General features: G+C 37.2%; 1 protein-coding gene across 2 annotated transcripts; it reads right to left on the bottom strand.

Moving 5' to 3' along the window:
* Positions 1–861: 861 nt before the first annotated feature.
* On the bottom strand, positions 862–20790 carry dnajc7 (DnaJ (Hsp40) homolog, subfamily C, member 7). 2 transcript variants are annotated; one of them, XM_048209498.1, is made up of 14 exons: positions 20612–20790; positions 13459–13547; positions 12938–13062; positions 10205–10318; positions 10027–10101; positions 9830–9948; positions 6475–6628; positions 6224–6388; positions 5751–5842; positions 5600–5673; positions 5366–5512; positions 5031–5180; positions 4752–4823; positions 862–2433 (listed from the first exon to the last, which is right to left on the bottom strand). In XM_048209498.1, the coding sequence occupies exons 1-14, from the start codon at positions 20773–20775 to the stop codon at positions 2396–2398; spliced, it is 1578 nt and encodes a 525-aa protein (XP_048065455.1). In that variant the 5' UTR covers positions 20776–20790; the 3' UTR covers positions 862–2395. The 2 variants fall into 2 exon arrangements, with proteins under 2 accessions (XP_048065455.1, XP_048065464.1); XM_048209507.1 differs by having other exon boundaries at positions 4761–4823.
* Positions 20791–21005: the final 215 nt, after the last annotated feature.

The following is a 21005-nucleotide window of genomic DNA, read 5'->3' as shown; positions in this document are numbered from 1 at the left end:
AATTGAGAATAAACTCGTTAAATTACGAGAAAAAACTCGTTAAATTTTCAAGAAAAAAGTCGAGATAAAATGTTGAGAATAAACTCGTTAAATTACGAGAAAAAATCGTTAAATTTCAAGAAAAAAGTAGAAATAAAATGTTGAGAATAAACTCGTTAAATTACGAGAAAAAAATCGTTTAATTTCAAGAAAAAAGTAGAAATAAAATGTTGAGAATAAACTCGTTAAATTACGAGAAAAAAAAAAAAAAAAAAAAAAAAAAGATAAAATGTTGAGAAAAAGGTCGAGATAAAATTGAGAATAAACTCGTTAAATTACGAGAAAAGTCGAGATAAAATTTCAAGAAAAAAGTCGATAAAATGTTGAGAATAAACTCGTTAAATTACGAGAAAAAACTCGTTAAATTACGAGAACAAATTCGTTAAATTACGAATTTGTTCTCATAATTTAACGAGTTTATTCTCAACATTTTATCTCGACTTTTTTCTCGAAATTTAACGAGTTTTTTCTCAAAATTTAACAACTTTAATCTCGAGATGGTTTTATTTTTTTTTATTATTGCTTGGCTCTAATCCTCTTCCGTACAGACAGGGCTTAGCCTAAACCAGGATTAGGCCTTAGTTCAATTAGGATATTGAAGTAGCTTTTATAAATATTCACTAGAAAAAAAAAAAAAAAGAAAAAAAAAAAAAAAAAAAGTGGTGTTTATCTTGAGACAAAACAATGGCACTGACATATTTTAAGACCTGTCGGTACAAGTTGCTTTCAGTTAAACATGCATTTTAGTCTAAGACTAGCTTAAGCCTTGTCTGTGAAACCGGGGGACAATGTATTAAACAGAGACAGAAGTTAAGCCTTTGGTGAAGGGGAAAACAGAAAGAGGCTTACTTTATTTACATGGCTTTTTAAAAACGGTCCATAGTCAAGACTGTTCCAGCGGAGTGAGCAAAGTCAGCATGGACGTTGACGTTTGAATACACTGAAGATCTTTCAAGATAAACAATATGAAAGTATTCCAGACAAAACATTTTAGTACACGGTCGGGTCAAATAAACAAGGGAATGCTGGAGCACAAATCGTCAGCGATTCAATGTGAAGGAACATTTAATTAAAATGGGAGAGATCACCAAACATGGCTCACTGATCATGCCTGCAGTTTACATAGATCAACATTACATACACTGTGTGTGAGTCCACAAATAACCAGATCAATTAACTTCTGTCATCATTCCCTCCGGAGGCTCTCTAATTCAGAAGTTGGCAAGAGTGCTAGCCAAGCATATAGTCTCTCCCTGGGTTTAACCTATAAGAGTGCAGATCCTAGTGTATTTAAAGATCACCCATCCGTCCGAAGCTCACATCCAGCGAATTTACAATAAATATACATATCAAAAAAGTGAGTGTATTTCATAGTTAAAAAAAATTCAACAGTCATAAACTATCAACACAAAGAAACACTTTACATTCCAGTAAAATGTACAATGCAGCAAAGGGTTGGATGGCAACATTGACAAATGAACCTTACAGAGAGGGTGGAGAGTGGCCAACAGGTGCTCCAATGAACTCGCTCTCCCTGAACTTCTGTATGCAGTAGTCCAACAATCCAAATGCATGCCGGAATTGTCGAATGAGAACCAGCGTTATTCTTACAATGGGTTTTGGCATGAGGCACTGCATTCACATATATTTACTGAGGTCTTTAAAATGGTTTGCAATGTTGCATAAATATATCTGTGTGAATTCTGGCTTTATACACATTTAAACAATCTATACGTCACTAGCAGTAATGAATTCTTGTACTAACCCGTGTTTTTTCTGACTTCCTTTGGATTTGGACTATGTGAATCAGTAAAATGCTTGGGAGAGGGGCTGTCTAGGGGGCTGATGGGAAATGAGATTAGAGTATTACAATACTCCTATGCAGAGTCAGGGAGAAACGGCAGATTTGCCTTTTTATGTTCCCCCCCAACATCAACTCAATTTGTGGTCGCAGCTTTTGAGAACTGAAAAATTCAAAATTGATTTTCAAAATGATGAATGTGAAAATGACAATGCAGTCGGGTACATTCGATATAGTAGATTAAAAATAAAAAAACGAAATAATAAAACTAGAGCTGGATTACAAGGGCCAAAAAGGACACTGATCAGAGAGAGAATTGTGCAATGCATCATGTTGTTTTTCTGGTACAGAATGGTCATGCCCCTGCCGTTGTTGTCTTTGTGCGTAAGCAGTAAAACAAGTCAATGGCACAGACGCAGGTCCAACTGTGGGGCCCGAAGGTCCGTTACACCAGAGTGTAGTAGTACATCAGAGAGCAGGGATGAAGGGGAGCAGTCCGGTTCAGGGGAATTCAGGGGTTGTGGAACTACTGCATACATGCTGGAATCTGCCAAGTTAACCGAACTGAAAGAAGAAATTTCCTGGTCCAGATGCTGCAGAACAAAAAAAAGAAGAGAAGAAGAGAATCAGAAGTAAATGTTATGAATTACTAATGAGCTACAGAAATCATAGCAGATACAGTATTTTTAATGTTGCCTTCATTTAAGATATGTACACATAACATGAAAAGTTTGGGGTCAGTAAGATTTTCTTTTTTAAATAAATTAATATTTTTATTCAGAAAGGATGCCTTTAATTAATCGACAGTAAAGGCATATAATAGGGATGCGCATCAGTATTGGGTCGATACTGTGCTCATGTACTCTTAAGGCCCGTTCACACCAAGAACGATAAATATAAAGATAACTATAACGATGACTATATTTGCATCCACACCAATTAATAATAACAGTCTGTTTATTCTAATCTCACGCACTGCGGTTTCAAAGTGTATACAACATGTTTTTGCTGTTCTTCTTGCATTTACATATGGCTTTAACCAGCATGCTATGTTTCAAGTGGATAGAGTACCTCAGGGATGACATGATTTTGTATGCAAAACCCGGAAGCGAGTTAGCATTTTAGGACTTCTGGTTCCATCGCACTAAAGTCTATGGGTTTTTTGAATGGGTTTTTGCTAAATCACCTGAAATAAGGTCTGTGGTTAACAAAGCCTCTAAATATTTTCACGTTTTGATCTATGACATAAAACACACCAGTTATAACCCGCTTGTGATTTTTTTAAACCTTTATTGTGTCTTAAAAACGGCGGTTGCTAACAAGTTGCTAAAAGGGACTACTTCCTTTGGCGGGGACTTTAGACGTCATCATGACAAACAGGACATGTGGACAGCATTTCTCATGAAAAAGTGGATAAGTATTCATTCACAGCGCAGATCATAATCAGCGAGCATGTTTTTAAATAAAGTTGTTTTTTAAATAAAGTTTGAGGAAGCTTGGTGGTGACGACGTTGATCCGTGACCATGGTGTGCTGTAGTCCGTTTATAGCCTACTGTTAGCTTTTTATATCTGACGGCTTTATTTAGGCTTCAAAATGTATAAATGTTGTGTTAACTTGTAAAGATTATCTTGATAGACAAAACATGTAAGTGTCATAACCCTTTGTTAAACACAGCTTATTTTCTGCGATTTTCCAAAAGTCTATGGGAAAAATGCATAGGCTTTCAATCGAGAGAACCCGTGCGCCGCTAACTTGCGGGTTAGCCTACAAAAACACGTCATCCCTGAGGTACTCTATAGCTAGTGCAATCGATCTAATCGAACAGTGAATTTAGCTGACGAAGTCAATAGTGGAATAAAAAACACCTAGTCTTTTTCACTGCAGCTTCAAAGGAAGCAAGACAACATGTTGTCGAAACTAGTGCTGGATACCTGAGGTAATTTTTTTTTATGTTACAATGTTTGCTAGCCTGGTTTAATGACTCATCGTTATTACTTCTCACCCTTGATTCCGAGGGTATGATCAACTGTTTTCCATACATCCAAGTATCTTTGAAAAGGGGGTTTGAATTGTCAAACGGTGGCTTTTTCTGGATCTCTGCAATTAACTTCTCATTGACGTCTGCCATTTTAACTGTGCAAATTAATATTCATGCCTATATAGATGCTGTGCATGAGCTGATAAGTGAAACACGTGGAGTGGATTGCATCTGTGCCACTGCACGCTCAAGAGCTTGTCAAGCGCATCTCCTTCCACATACGTCTGATTTTTTTTTTTTACAGAAAGTTTGTAGTTCGGTTGGATGTGTCAATAGCAAAGAAAGTATAACAAGGCACATATTACTAACATCAACTGACAGTAAAAGAGAGAGCACTTCTGTTTCATGCTCTTGACTGCTGATCACTCACTCAGCACATGCGTCATTTGGATTAAAACTAAATTGTATATGTAACTAAGTGTACAACAAGTTGTTCCCTACTTTATTACAGGAAAACGGCATGTGATTACTGTGCCACTGCACTGGACAGGGCTTGTTAATAAGGACTAATAATAAGAAATGTTTCTTGAGCATCAAATCATCATATTAGAATGTTTTCTGAAGGATCATGTGACACTGAAGACTGGAGTAATGATGCTGGAGTGATGGCAGCTTTGCCATCTAAGGGATACATTACATTTTAAAATATGTTGAAATAGAAAACTAATATTGTGAAATTTTTACGATGTAAAATGTATTTCATTAAATAACTGATTTCTTAGTGAGCAAAAGAGAAGTCTTTCAAATACATTTTAAAATCGTACCGACCCCAAAGTTTTGAACACTAGTGTAATTCAATGGTTTATCGTTCAGTCTAAACATCTGAATAATGGATGATTATGAAGAGAAGTAAAAAAAAGCACTGCCTTACATGAATTACCTTCGAAACTGAACCCACCGGGGCCACCAAAGAACGCTTTGAAGATGTTGTTGGCATCAAAGTCTGAAAGAGAACAAAAACAAAAAAAGACACGTAAAATCATTAGTCATCACATGCCAGCATAGATGCAAGTCTTGTTCATTTAAGCTTAAGTAAAGTAATAAAATATAAAACATTCAAATGAGTGAAATTCATATTCAATAAAAAAAAAAAAAATGATGTTGACAGAAAGAGAAAGAACAAGAGCCTGAATGTGTGATGGAGACAGACCCATGTTCATGTCATCATCTTCCAGGTCGTGGCCGCTGTCATAGCGGGACTTCTTCTTGGGGTCAGAGAGCACAGTGAAGGCCTCTCCCACCTCCTTAAACTTTTTCTCTTCCTCTTTCTGCACCTCAGCACTCGCTCCACTGTGTCGGTCTTTGAAAAATACAACAGAGAGACTGCGTTAGAGAAATAGAAAGAAAAAACAACTTGAGAACTTTCCTAGATGCTGGTGTTCCCAGTACTGATTATAGACCAGATTTATGAGTAATGTCATGGGAATTTGCAGATATAGATTGTATAAGGAGAAAACGCAGGGATCCTTTCAATTAAATATGTACCCGGGTGGTGCATCAGCGCTCGTTTGCGATAGGCTTTCTTGATTTCATCTTCAGTGGCGTTTTTATCCACCCCCAGAACCTTATAATAATCTTTTCTTTTGCTTTTCTTCAGCTCTAACTGAGCGTTCTTCAACAGGTTCTTATGTTCTGAAACACACCACAGATGAAATGAGATTTGGCAAATCTTTAAGGGACATGAAATCATTTTAATGTACAATCAAGATGGACACACACCTTTAGTCTTCTCTGTTTGATAAACCTTCTCATAATCTCTGACAGCCTCTTCATACTGTTGTGTGTCCATGTAACTACAATACAAAATGCACAGATTAACATAACAGAAAAAAACACAGTTTAAAGTGGGTAGAAAGAACTACAAACGTACCACTGGGCTCTTCTCAAATAAGCCTTAATATAGGTCTCATCCAGTTTAATAGCCTTTGTGCAGTCCTCAATGGCCTGCTCCAGTTTGTTTAACTGAAGACAGAGAGAGAGAGAGAGAGAGAGAGAGAGAGAGAGAGAGAGAGAGAGAGAGAGAGAGAGAGAGAGAGAGAGAGAGAGAGAGAGAGAGAGAGAGAGAGAGAGAGAGAGAGAGAGAGAGAGAGAGAGAGAGAGAGAGAGAGAGAGAGAGAGAGAGAGAGAGAGAGAGAGAGAGAGAGAGAGAGAGAGAGAGAGAGAAAAACATTATGTGGTAGTGCCAAACAAAGACAAAAATGAGAGACAGACACACTTGACCCAGTTTCAGAACAGGAAAAAGGTCTGGTGTTTGGCCTTGTGGGGCACTCCAACACTGATAATGCATTCAAACAAAATGTACACAAGTACAACTCCAAAACAAGAAGTAAATCAAAGGCTGACCTTGGATCCAACAGTGGCTCGGTTGCAGTATAGCTTGGCGTTGGTTTTGATGTTATTTGGGTCGATGGTCAGCGCCTCAGAGTATAGGTCATATGCTTCCTCATAACTGCCCTCTTTAAAAGCTTTGTTGCCTTCTTCTTTCTTCGCCTTTAGGGCTTTAGCATTCTACGACAGAGAAATGCAGACACGGCACATTTAATTTGAGTTCTTAGACGCAATCAGTTAAAATTCCAAAGTAATGCTGCACTTACTCTGCAGGCCAGACGGGCCTTCTCATGGTCTGGTGCCATGCGCAGTGCTTGAATGAAAAACTGCACAGCTTTATCAATGCAGTCTTCATAGTACAGACATAATCCCCGCACGTAGAGGGCATCGCCATTTGTGGAATCCATCCGCAATATGTCACTGAAGGTACAAAAAAAAAAAAAAAAAAAAAAAAAAAAAAAATCAGTGGCTAACTGATATGGATTTTTCAATGAACAATGAAAAAATTTGGGCAACATTTGATACAATGGCAATAATATATAGAAAATATGCAGTCTGAATATTCAGACTTCTGCTTGGCTGATCAAGCAGTTTGGCCAATGTTTTAGCATAGTAACAAAACATTAACATAGACCAACATTTTTCCCCACATACACCTCTGATTTACTGCTCAAGAAACATTTATTATTATCAATGCTAATAATTTATTTGAAATAGTGAAGACATTAAAAATGTTTTAAAAGATGTCACTATATCAATTTAATGCATCTTTGCTAAGTAAGCATTAATTTAGTTAAAAATAAATAGTAAATTACAAAGTTCTGTATATATATATATATATATATATATATATATATATATATATATATATATATATATATATATATATATATATATATATATATATATATATATATATATATATATATATATATATATATATATATATATTATAATACACACACACACACATACATACATAAAGAGGAAAGATAATCATTAGTTATTAGCTATGTTAGAGACTAGTGAAAGACCAATAAATCATCCAGGCCAATTATTTTGCACTTTGAGATAAGCATTGACCAATAATTATGCCCACTCAGTCTATTAACAGAAATGGCATTTTGCTCTAAAATTTATTGATAGATTTGTAATGCCATGTCAGAACCAAAGGCTGTTTTCAGAGCAAGATTAAATAAATAAATTAATTAATAATTAATTAATTAATATATAATATAATAATATATATATATATATATATATATATATATATATATATATATATATATATATATATATATATATATATATATATATATATATATATATATATATATATATATATTACAAAAGTCCTTTTCTGGTATGCTTTATTAAAAATAAATAAAATATTATTATTATTATTATTATTATTATTATTATTATTATATATATAATAATAATAATAATAATACACTTTCTGTTAATGGGCTTTTAAGAGAAATTTGATACATTTCATTTGCTATCATTAAACCATTTTATGTAAATATTAAAGACTCATGAAACCCCCGTTTTAGTCTGGCTGTTCACACCTCAGATTTAATAAAGACTGAAGAAATGGGCATGTAAAGCTGTGGAAAAGTGGGTGAAGAGGGGAGAAAACAACCTATAGAACACAGACCTACAACACACTCATTGTACAGACAACTGAGTATTAAAATTATAAGTAGTTAATTGGCATTTTTTTAAATACATAAAAGGTGCCCTAACTCTATGAAAACAAACGTACAAAAATCTCATCATTACTGCATGACTACAAGCATCTATCATGAACAAATCAAATACATTTTGATAAATTATTCTTAGATATATCAAATCAGCGTTATAACTTTGCAGGCCTCTAATTATATTTTTATTACGTTTACGCAGAGGTGGGTTGAGTATCCAAAACTGTACTCAAGTAAAAGTACAAGTACTTATAGAAATGTTTACTTGAGTAAAAGTAATAATCTTAATAGTTACTTGAGTAAGAGTAAAAACAGAATCCAATGAAAAAAAACTACTCAAGAAGCTAGTTAAAAACACCAAAACAAGTTGGTGGATGTTCATTTCATACACTGTTAACAATGGTACAGTATTCATTGTATAAATTAAGGTATCCAAAAACCTGGTACGGTCATACTTTGTAGTAGTGGTATCATGTACTTAGCATAATAATCTGTTTGGTTGTAAAATGTATTGTGAAATGAAAACGAATGTTATACCTGTAGATTTGTTCACAGACAGCATACACAGATGTTCACTAATAAAAGATCTTCATTGCTGGCAAACAATAGGATGCATTTGCAGATTTGCCTTCAATTGACTAGGTGAACGGCCACTTTATCTAACGCTTTTGATGTTCTTAAATTTACTATGATGGCTCAGAGTGAGAAACTGCTTCAGACAATTCAGTGCATGCAGGGAACCGAACAAATAATTCAAAATGATTCGTGAACCAATTAAGAAGTTCCGCCAACTTGTTTGACGAAGTCTTTGAACAGAATTGACTCAAAAGAGTGATTCATTTGTGAATGAGGTATCGCTCATGCCCCAAAAAAAGGGGACAGTGCACTTGTATCTTAATCTACGCATATCTTAACATGCACTGCATTAAAATAAAATAACAAGAGGAATATGACAGCACAACGAAGTAAAAGTACATTTTTTCCCCATCAGAAATGTACTCGAGTTATAAGTAAAAGTACCTGCATTTAAATCTACTCTTAAATTTTCCAAAAATGTACAAGTAAATGTAGCAGTGTAAATGTACATTCTTACTACCCACCACCTGCATTTACGAGCACTACAATCTCTAAACAATTGACACACATAATATATTTAATTTGAAAACGACATGATGAAATGTGTGCGCATACACAGCGCTGGTTTATGTTTGCAGCAGGAGAGTATGTCTGAACTTGAAACACATCTGCTCCGTTCTGGATATGAACTGTGGCCCACGCTGTGAGCGTTGTTAAACTGCTCTCATGCACGCACTGCATGTTCTAACATTAAATCTTGTTAGTCATATCTTCCATTCATTGGTAGTCAAACTCCACGGGGAAAATGCAAACGACACTTTTGTGCTACTGTACTGAGGAAGCATACACTCACGACATGTAGCCGAACACAAAGCTCAACAGGAGAGGTGAATGAACATCTGAATTCCCTGCTGTAATGTGATTTCTTGCATAATACAGCACAGTGATTAGATTAAAAGAGTTCAGTCTTATGAATGAATGTGAAGAAAAGCTCAGAAACTGATGACGTAGACGTGTACTTATAGCCAGCCAATAATCACTCCGGATTAACACATATCTCCTACTTTTTGTCACGTTGGTTTAACTTTTCTTTTTATACCAGAAGAACAAAATGGCTGTGAAAAACTGAAAAAACACTTTGCCCTTAATAATAAACATAATGAGAGCTATTGTTGTTTTCATTGTCCAACCTGTACATATCTTTTAACATCTCAAAAAATGTGTTTTAGGGTTTCATGTCCCTTTAAATCTAATGTTCTTTTTAGATATCAATATTGGCATTTGAACAACCTCATATTTGTCTAAACAATTAATTTCCATAATACTGTAGTGCTATTACCTGGCAACAGATTGGGCTTCTGGGTAGCGGCCCAGCAGAGCCAGACACTCTGCTTTCAACACCTTGAACCTGTGACATGCAGATGCAGACTCTAACGCCCGATCCATACAGAACACCACCTACAGAGAGACAGACAGTCATATTTATCTGTAAATCAAACCCGCAGCAGCTAGAGGAGCAATAAGGAACACGCTCACCATCCTGAAGTCTCGCTTTTCAAAGCTGATCTCAGCCATGCGCTCGTACTCCAAGATGGACTCTGCGTTCTTCAGCTGCAAGAGACACAGGAGGTCAGATGCCTTTTGAATGACACCTGCCAAATCATGGATGTCTGCAACGAGATGTGACTGCAAGTGGTATTTATGGTCACTCTACCTCCTGCTGGGCCTGGCTGTTATCTGGTTCCAGCTCTAGAACCTTCTGTAAGCAGCGGCTGGCGGCCATAGCATTGCCAAGCAGCAGGTGGCACTTGCCCTCACGCATGTGGCCCTGTGGAACAGAATGATAATGATGAGTCATGTAAAATGTAGATCAGGGTTCCTGAAATCCAGTCCTGGAGGGACAAAGCCCTGCGGAGTTTAGCTCCAACCCTGAACAAACACACCTGAGCAAGCTAATCGAGGTCTACAGGATCACTAGAAAAATCACAGGTAGGCGAGTTTGAGCTGTGTTTTTAATTGTCTATTTATGCATTTGATAGATGCTTTTATCCAATGCAACTTACATTGGATTCAAGATATACTTTTTATCAATTCATGCATTCCAAACTTTTTTTGTCAGATGAACACCTTTGATCAATGATATTTACTAGTGATGCACCAAACTGATTTTTGGCAGCATTTATTTGAACGATTTCTGAAGGATCATGTGACACACAGCATTCATCACTCGATTCGTGAGGTCTGATCGCGCTCTGACAACGGCAGTGATGTCTAGCACTCATTGAAGTATATGCGTGAGACATCACTGCCGCTGTCAGAGCGCGATCAGACCAAACGAATCGAGTGATGAATGCCGTTGGACATAGTGGTGTTTTAGAGGTAAAAAATGATATAAATACTGTTCGGTTTCTCGCACAAACCGATCGTTTCGTGTCTTAGGACATCAATGTGTCGTCACGAGCCGCAGGGTTTAATTTGGATTTGTCTGTCGAGTTTTATTTACTCTTATAGTCCAAGTTCCCGCTGACTTGCATTATACCACTGACAGACGGCAGCGGTTGCAGTTAAAAATCATCATTTGTGTTCTAATGAAGAAACAAAGACACCTACATCTTGGATGCTCTGGGGGTAAGCAGATAAACATCAAATTTTCATTTTTGGGTGAACTATCCCTTTAAAACATTAAAATAGAACACAGTTAACTTAAGCTATAATTATATTATTTCACAATATTACTGTTTTTACTGTATTTTTGATCAAATATATGCAGAAGAGACTTCTTTCAAAAATATTTAAAAATCTTACAAACCCCAAACTTTTGAACAATAGTGTATATTTAGCAAAATGCTCTTCTCTAGAGCTATATTTTCTAAATAAAAGGAAATGGATGTGGACATCTTCAAAAGCAAATGCTCTTGGTAAAAAAGAAAGCATTCAAAGTAAAAAATATGCACTAATTAAATCTCACTGTTTCAATGAATGATTTTGGCCCTCTAAAACCATTTCGGCCGAAACTGAAAATGGCAGTTTCAGCTAAAATTCTCAGTTGCTGAATTTCAGTGCATCACTAATATTTGCTTGAGGTACTCCCTGATATTTTAAAATAATATTTAAATACTTTAACAACACATTCACGGTTCTCTGACGTTGGTTAACAGTCACATGACATGCAGGTAAACAAATTTGTTTCCATTTTAAAATTATTTTAATGTTTTACATTCTTTTGAGTTCATTAAAGGTGCAGTAGGTGAACTGGAAATGCTAACGTTAGCCAGCTAGCATTGAAAGCAGACGATCTCACCCTCCCTGCAAATCACCGTCCAAAGCCATGCCTCCTCAAAAAAAACACATGAAGGCACAAACACACCCCCACCCACTGCCAGCCGCTCTCAGCAAAGCATCACAAGAGCTGGCGTTAAACTACCTCATGTCTCAAAGCACATGACATTACAATAATAATAAACAAACAACTTAAAGAGCTTGTACCTGACTGCTGCAGATTCATTTCGGTGTTGATACTGTTGACATGGAAACGCATAAATCAGAGTCTGACTGAACAGCTCCGGTTAAAACATCACTGGTTGCCATCTATTAATTTCGGTAGTTATGGTGTGAACGCAGCATAAGCTTGTTTTGATTCGGTAGGAGCTGTAAAAGGTGGCTGCTGTTTGTTTGCGGTGCTCCGTGACTGACATCTGTCTGTATAAACTCCACAAAGCATGAAACGCGCTGATGACGTATGATTTATGATGCGATGGTATAAAACATACGTTGACAGGCAGGTAGGACATTATATTACTTCATTGGGACCAAATATATTGATTGGATAAACATTTTATGGTCCTATGCCTTCCACAGACAATATACAGTCAAACCAAAAATTATTCAGACATTTTTTATATTTTTTGATATATATAAACTGTGACATATTATACCCAAAAATTCTTCATACAGTGGACTACCAGTAAAATTGATAAAAATGTGGGAACAAAAATTATTCAGATATTTTGACCTGATCATGTTTTGCTTAAGTGTTATCTGACATAATTAAGATTAATTTTTTCTGACACAGTTTAACTCTGAGATCTTGTCATATTTTATTACCATTTTTTAAAATATAGAGAATAAACTGTATTAATGAATGAAATATTCAAGGTGTCTGAATAAATTTTGGATTGACTGTATGTCTATAAAAATACATTTAGACCGTTTGACAGTGATTGTTATCAGGATATAATGAGACTTTTAACCAGTATAACAAAAAATGTTTCTGTTGAGAATCACCTATTGCACCTTTAATTATTAGCTATCAACTCACGTACCCCCTGTATTTCCCTGACAAACCTCGGTTTAGGGAAACCCTGAGCTAGACCGTGGTTCCAACTGGAACTTTTTGAGATCCTAAATGCTCAGAATGTCTAAAGGGCTCCAACCCTTGACGTCTCACCTTCATGAAGGTGTCATCTAGTCGCACGGCCTGCTGGGAGTCCTCCAGCGCCTCTCTGTAGCGACTCAGCATCATCAATGTGGCTGCACGGTTGCCATAGTAACTGACATTTTTCGGGCACAGGTCTGTTAAAAGGACACAAACAGAAGATGTAGACAGACACTTCAGTAAACAATAAGAAAAAAAAAAGGTTATTTTTGTTACAACTGTTACAGGTTTTGGTGACCTTTTTCTTTCAAATACAAGTGGTTGCTATGACAAAATCTGTTTGGGTAATTACGTTATGACTTCAAGGAAGAAATCATGTGCTTATGAGTGAACATTAAGTCTAATCTGAGGGCAGCAAATGAATCAGAAGTGTGTAGGAACAAACCAGCATCATAAAGTCAATGCAAAAGATAGCTTACTAGACGTCTTTTGCATTGCCTTTATGATGCCTGAGGCAGACAGATAGCGAGGGCGGTATAAACTCTGGTATAAACACTAGACAGACAGCTTATTACACTTGTAAGGGTTCTTACCGATGGCCTTGGTGTAGAAGTTGAACGCTTCAGCGTAGTCCTTCTTGACATAATATGCGTTTCCCTGCTCTTTGAAGCCTTCAGCTTCCCTATAGATTCAACACACAAACAAAAATGATAAAATCACACCGGAACATTCAGATCTGCGCTGCTGCTGTCCCAGAGAAAGCATTTATCATGTGTAGTTATGAAACCGATTCACCAGCAGTCTTTTCAAACAGTTTCTGTGTAATAAATATTCATATCACAGAAGTACTTGGATAAAAGTTTATATTTAAAGTCCCCCTGAAATCAAAATTTAAGTTTTTTAGCTTTTAGTATGAATATGTTAGCCTTAAGGTTATGAATAAGCTGGTGTGTTTCAAAACAATGACAAAATGCGCATTTAGGAGATACAGGCATTCAAATCTTAGTCTCTCACTTCCGCTAAAATGGATCACGGATTTACATGACATCACACTTCAACTTTTTAATCAAATCTTCTGTCCAATCAAATGCTCTCTAGAATCTGAAGCCCCGCCCCCTCCTACACTATAAACAGATGCTGAAGCTGCGGCTGAAATCGGTCATTTGCTAGTTTCTACATGGTGAAAGGCACATAGTGCACTATATAGAGGATAGGGAACGATTCAGACAGTGTAACTGCTTTCCATTGATGCGAATGAAGTCCGTTTTCCTGAGCACAGTCTGCTCTGGCCCAGGGACACGAGAGCACAGAGCGGATCATATCCACGAGTCGGTTAAGACCACAAAAGGTATCGGACCCATTTAAATTCTGCACAGAATGCTGTATTTTAAAGTGATATAGGGGGGATCAGGAGGATAAACGGTTAGATATTAGAAGGAAACAGAGGTTTTACTGAGTTTAACGGTTCTGGCCGAGCTGTGATATAAACAAAAAAAAGGGGCGGGGCTGTTCAATATATCGCCTGGTCTTCCTGTTTGTTGAAATGACATCAAGCACATTGAATAATGCTGTGCGTTCCAAGACACTTCAGTGGGCCTTTAAGATAAAACACTGATGTCTACAGAAGCGATCAAAATCATCTTTTGAAAATAACTTGGCGCTTCAAATAACGATTATATCAACTACATCTATACACCACCAGGTGGCGACAAGTGACTTAATGTATGTAAGTGAATCATTCATTCAAAAGAGTAGTTCAAAAATGCTGATTCATCTAGTAATGAAACAAATGAAGTATTTAAGGATGAGTCATTGAATCATTCATTTAAACAATTTTTTTTTCTAAATAATTCAGATTAATCAAACATTTTAAATAGACCTCAGCATATAACATTATGTCAGAACCTCTAGTAAATTACATTTTGTTTAGTTTAGTCTGTTCATCTCTGTTCAAGGAAAAAAAAAAACGTGATTCTCAATTTATCCAGAATGGTGCAGCTCTAGTGCGGCTGTTAGAAAGTTTCAAACAGAAGATCCCCTTTGTGCTTGCGGGACATGCATATGGCACAGGTCCTCACAAAAAACAGAGGATATAGATCAGAAAACGCTGCTGGCACATGCATATCACATTTCGAAAATCTAAGACCTCTGAAGAATGGGCTGCATTGTCAGGACACAAGAATCAGAATACCTGCCTACACAGGACTCAGGAGTAACAAATACTACAACACAACATTAAAAGGGTGAATACATTGTGTTCTGAACTATAGCTGTCCGTTGGAAGTGTACAAAGTCAGATAAGGCTGCTAAACATAGATTCTCCAATACCAACCAATGGTGTGTTTTAAATCAATCAAACAAACAGCTCACAGATGTATAGAGTCAGGTGGGATGGAGTGCATTCTGGGAAACAATGCAGGGCATACATTAAAAGAAGACTGGAGAACAAGTGTCACATTACCAGCTTATACTTTACCCATCTATACTGAGGAGTAAAACATAAGTGGGGCATTAGGAAACAGTTCATCACATTTTATGACAATATGAAGATGATTTTTGACACCATATTTCTTAAAGGAAAGGTGTTGTTATTTTTACACAAAAATCTATCGAAGAATCTGTATAAGGCTCTTTTCTATACAACATTTGACCATGTTAGTAAAGCTACAAAATAGATATTCTTGCGAGTCAGTTCTTTTCAATGACCTGGGGTGCGTTTCCCAAAAGCATCGTTAGCCAACTGACATTGCAATTGCCTAACATAGTTCAACGATTTGGTGTTTCCTGAAGGCATAGTTCAAACGAACATTCGCAAACTGCATCGCAAACTTGTGTGGATGGAACGACTGCTCTCAAGCTGTGGTTAGAAGCTTAGTTTCTTGTTTTTATGAAATGTGGACTTAAAGCGGAACTCAGTAAGATTTGCGAAGCTCCCCCTACAGGTTCCTTCAGTGAATCACACTGTCGTAAATACTCCAAGCGCAGCTCTGGACTACAACGACTACAACGCTCACCAGCACAGTAGTTTTGCAAATACAGTACAAAAAAGAGGAGGTGGGTAATTTGCAAATACAGTACACTCGATGGAGGTGGGTCATTTTCAAAATTGTCTTATAAAGTCATAATATATACATGGTTTTTGAATTACCGTAAAGCATTTTGTCACTCTCGCATGAACGTGAACATGAGGCGAGATTGTGTCGGGTTGATGCAGCTCAACTTTCAAGTGCTGTTTTCTGGCGTAGACGTGCCAGAGGGGGTTAGTGCTCGCCTCAAACACACCACTACAAGTCAATTAACCATCGTAAGGACTTAGAAAACTATTTATGAAGTTAAAAAAAGTTACTTAGTTCTGCTTTAAAGGGATAGTTCACCCAAAAATGAAAATTCTGTCATCATTTACTCACCCCCAGGTTGTTCCAAACCGGAATAAGTTTCTTTGTTGTGCTGAAAACAAAAGAAGATATTTTGAAGAAAGTTTGTAACCAGGGCAACCATTGGCTTCCATAGTATTTTTTCCCCCTACTATGGAAGTCAATAGCCGCGTTTCCATTGCCGGGCCAAAGGCGGGCGTGCTAGTGCGTGCCAGGGCTGGTCGCATTTCCACTGTCACTTCCGGGGCTTGATCGTGCCTCTTCGGTGCTTCCTCTGTGCCAAAGGCACGGGTTTTTCGGCCCGCCAAAAAACCTTGGTCCAAAGCGGGCCAGCTGGGGCTTGAGGCGCGGTCGAGGTGAAAGGCGGAGCTAATAGTAGTCAGGTGATGGTCTACACGCTGAAATGGGTTGGGTTGTGTGACGTTTGATCAAGGGAGGTGTGTTTAAGGGCGGTTTTTAGATCAGCGCTGCGGAGCTAGCGGACCGACAGTGGAAACGCAACTTGATTTTGGCCTCGGTGCCTAAGGTCTGTCGCCATAGGCACGCTGTTAGCCCTGGCTCGCACTGGCCCGACAGTGGAAAAGTGGTTATTGGTGCTCCAAAGTGGCCTGGTTACAAACAACATTCTTCCAAATATCTTCTTTTGTGTTCAACAGAACAAGAAAATGTATACAGGTTTGGAACAACCTGAGGGTGAGTAAATGATGACAAAATTCTCATTTTTGGGTGGACTATCCCTTTAATAAATCGTTATCTTGAGCAAAATAAGCAAACTGACAAGTACAATGTATATATTTTATTTTGAATATATACAAAATTCATTTACATATTTTAGTTTGTCAAGAGATTTTAAGCACCGTTTCTGAAGGGTGCGCATTTGCGTATGTGCTCTGGTACGTAAGAACTAAATTGAGAATTAGTCCTCAGATGCCATGTCCCTAATTTATAGTAAAAAAAAAATCTAGCATTAATTCGATCTCAAATGGATTCATTTAAAGAAGTTATTACTCCACCACCTGAGTGACATCGTTCACCAATGTGGCTGAACGACAGGTTTGTGACGATACAGTTTAGGGAAACAGTCGTGTGACTATCTAGCTAGTTGATTTGTTCAATGATGCATCATACTATGGTAGTGAAGCAGAGTTACGTCGTTGTACAGGAAACGCACCCCTGGTTGATCCAGCTCATACGTCACCAGGCAGATATGTTGTTTCACAGGAGGATCGAGTGATTAAACATTACAAGGTGATACATAAACAAATTATTCAAATGCAACATGCATAAATAGATATACAATAAAGACCTATAACATGCATGTTGAAAATAGAGTGAATTTTCATTTGACTGAGACTTTAAGAGCCTTTCTTGAATGCCTAGTAGCATTTTTAATTTCATCATTGTATACTTGTATACAACAATAATGGCATTCAAATCAATTCAATCCAAGAAAGAGCCTCTCTTATCAATCTTGAGTGATTTCTCTAGATTATCTTCAATCTGGTCACACTGCCTAAGACCCCAATGGCATCATGTTTGACTTGAATTTATAAACCACTGACACAAATGAGACAAAAAAAATAAACTTGATTATTCACAATCCTCCTGTCACAATTGCAAAGTGAGCCAGCAAGCCATCTTCCTTAAAACCTGCTTGCATATCACAGCTGAATATTCTGGAATATTCTTGGGGGAGTCAATAGCGGAGTCTGCTTAATCACACAACAATGTTCAACCCCACACTCTCCCCTGACAGACAGCAGCTGTAGTGAAGTGTTTGTCCCACACCACCTGTGTGGTCATGCAAATATAGCGCTTTATTCAGACCTACAGCACGATGACGCCACGTTCACACCCTCCAGTTTATCTGGAAACCAAAACCAGGCTGGTGCTTTCTGAGAGAGAATGGCGTAATGATGTGAATCATTTGTAGAGCAAGGCACATGAGCCGACAACTAGATTTAGAAGCACAATTAAGTTTTGAAACATAGTAGGTGATTCACTTTTTCAGTAGCCTTGGTTCCGGAAGTATTTTTCCCACAGGGGGTTTAAAAAGGTCTTTGTTAAGGAGTTCTAAGCCATGAACCAAACCATGCAACAACTTTGAGGGAAAGAACTGCAATCCTATAAAGCATTGTGAATCACACAGACCTACTCCAATTAAAAATGACGGAGGATATAAAATATGCATACAAAAGGCGAGACACCCCAGGTGAATAGGGTAAAAAAATTAACTAATAGATATCACCATAATACCCCAGGGGATTGATTACATTAAAAATTGCAAACATTAGTTTTCTAAAATCGTATGTTTAAATATGCAAATGAGGCATTATCTAATTAAATATGCACTAATTTGCATATGTTTCTAGAACAAAAATCTGAATATTGGATGACATCAGGTTCAAAATTCTCATTTAAAGTTTTTGGACATATTAAATTCAAAGTTTTTTTTTTCACTCCATAATTCAGAAAATACTATCAACAGCCATAAAAAAAAAAAAAAACATTTTCACCATTTTTTAGGAATACAATTCATAAAATCAGGCAAATTATTATATATATATATATATATATATATATATTATATATTATATATATATATATAATATATATATATATATATATATATATATATATATATAAAAAAAAGAAATCAACAAATCCCTCTGTAAAAACCTTCAGAATATAGATAGGAATAAAACTGTAAAGTTTGGTGTTTGTAAGTTCTGCTGAAGTGAAGATTTGTGATTCAGAGCAGGAGAAAAAACTCATTTTGAGAAAACGGCCTTCAAAGATATTTACTGTAATTGAAATCTATAGATGCAAATAGATAAAGTGCTATAAAATATACACTTAAAAGTGTATATTGGATGTTTTCTTTCCACTAGTCTGAAAAAAATAAAAAAAAACACTTTATGAAAAGCACAAAATCTCAAAATTAACAGGTGCCTGAAAAAAAAACACTGTTTTTGCGTGTAGTGTCTCCCCCTAAAAACCAGTTCATCTACTTCCAGAACCAGACTCTTGAGCTTTTTACGTTCATAAAGCCCAAAATGACTAATATTTAGAGTACACGGGGATCTGTAAATAAATCTACATAAAACAGCAGACAAATTAAAATCATAATTTTCATGTCAAGTATTTAAAGTTCACCAAGAACATCAGCATTGCAGTCCTGTGTGAGTCTGACAGGTAATACTCTAACTACACTTCGCATGAGGAAAAGTTATGTCAGACACGAGGTTGACTTTCTCGCGCGTGCAGTTACAGTTCGGTAAACCGATAGCTGAAAGTCAACGTACAAGTTCACGTCACGCGCGCGCGTCCACCCACCCACAGAAACTTTAGACAAACCGAAACTTCCAGAAGTGAACGACTCGTTCTCGTAAGCTAGAGCTTATACACAATGCTTCGGGGTCCAGATTAAAGTCCTGACTCGAATGCCACCTAAACTGGCAATAAATAAATATAATCGAAACGTCACATACATTTAAAGCGACAGTACACCCTAAATTAAAATTCGGTAATCAAAGCGGATGTCAGGCAGAATGTTGCGTATTGACACCCCCTGTCACCATTCAGTCTTTCTTTCTTAAAATGACAATAAAACAGAACGGTGACTGAGGTTGTCATTTTCCTTAACATGTCCTAAATCGGTAAGTGAATGTGTGTCAGAACGTTTACATTTTTGGGGGTGAACTGTCCCTTTAAGAGATACATTTTAATTTCAAGCTGCGAATCTGTTCGTGTTTCTAACTTGGACAAAATGTCCACACAAGCGTCAGAAGTATTGGCCCCCAAAGTTACGATAAGAGACCCGCAGGTACTGAACGTCACTTCCTCTATAGACTCACACTCCATATGCATATTCATTTTTTTTTTGTATAGTCGCCTACTCAGGGTATCAGTCAACGACTCTAAATGATTCCGATATATGAAGCCACAATCCACCATCGACTGTATGATTCAGCTGTCATGTGTGCGGGTTTAAGCGCGTCTGCATTGTGCTCTTAAGAGCAGTGATGTCACGTTGCCTTCAACCTAATTCTGACCCTAAAACTGTGTCACGGCGAACAGCACAGCTGCCCTAATAACGCGATGCATGACAGCTTTGATCGTCGCTTCAAAAGGTCAAAGCTCATTTAAGATACATAAGAATAACACCAGGCTAATCGCAAGGTACCCCAACACTCAAAGCAGCTGCCTGGCACACTAGGCCATGGACACCCCTTGATTTTCAAGTTATGCGGCAATCACGATCTCAGGGTCCTTATACATCTGTATTCCCGATGGGAGCTTCCCTAAAACCCCGCTACAGCACGGAGGGGTCAGTCGCCCTCATATTAACGCGATCGCTCGTTTCGGGTACCTCTCTAACTCCTCGTCGCTGGTTAAGTCCATCTCTGGATCCACGGACGATTCGTAGTCAACAGTCGCCATTTTGCTGTAGAGAGGCGGAGAATGAGACGAGGCATGTGTGCCTTTCATACCGCCTTCAGCTCCGCCTTCCGCAGCCGTGCGCAATATGACCATAGTAGGGCAACGGATACGAGATCCTGAGCAAAGATAGTGAAAAGAAACACATCGACATTAAAAAGTACTTAAAATTATCTCGTCTGTTTAGATAAAGTGAACGACTCCTCTTCAAAAACTGGAACTCGTATTACACTCTATAGCCTGTTTTCAAACTATAGAGACTGCACACATCTCTCTCTCTCTCTCTCTCTCTACATTTGTAATAAATATTATTATAATGTGCAAAA

The sequence above is a fragment of the Megalobrama amblycephala genome, linkage group LG1, assembly GCF_018812025.1.
Source record: "Megalobrama amblycephala isolate DHTTF-2021 linkage group LG1, ASM1881202v1, whole genome shotgun sequence".
In the NCBI taxonomy this organism is placed as follows: domain Eukaryota; kingdom Metazoa; phylum Chordata; class Actinopteri; order Cypriniformes; family Xenocyprididae; genus Megalobrama; species Megalobrama amblycephala.
The sequence above is the reverse complement of the archived record's forward strand: the minus strand, read 5'-3'. Positions and strand labels throughout refer to the sequence as shown.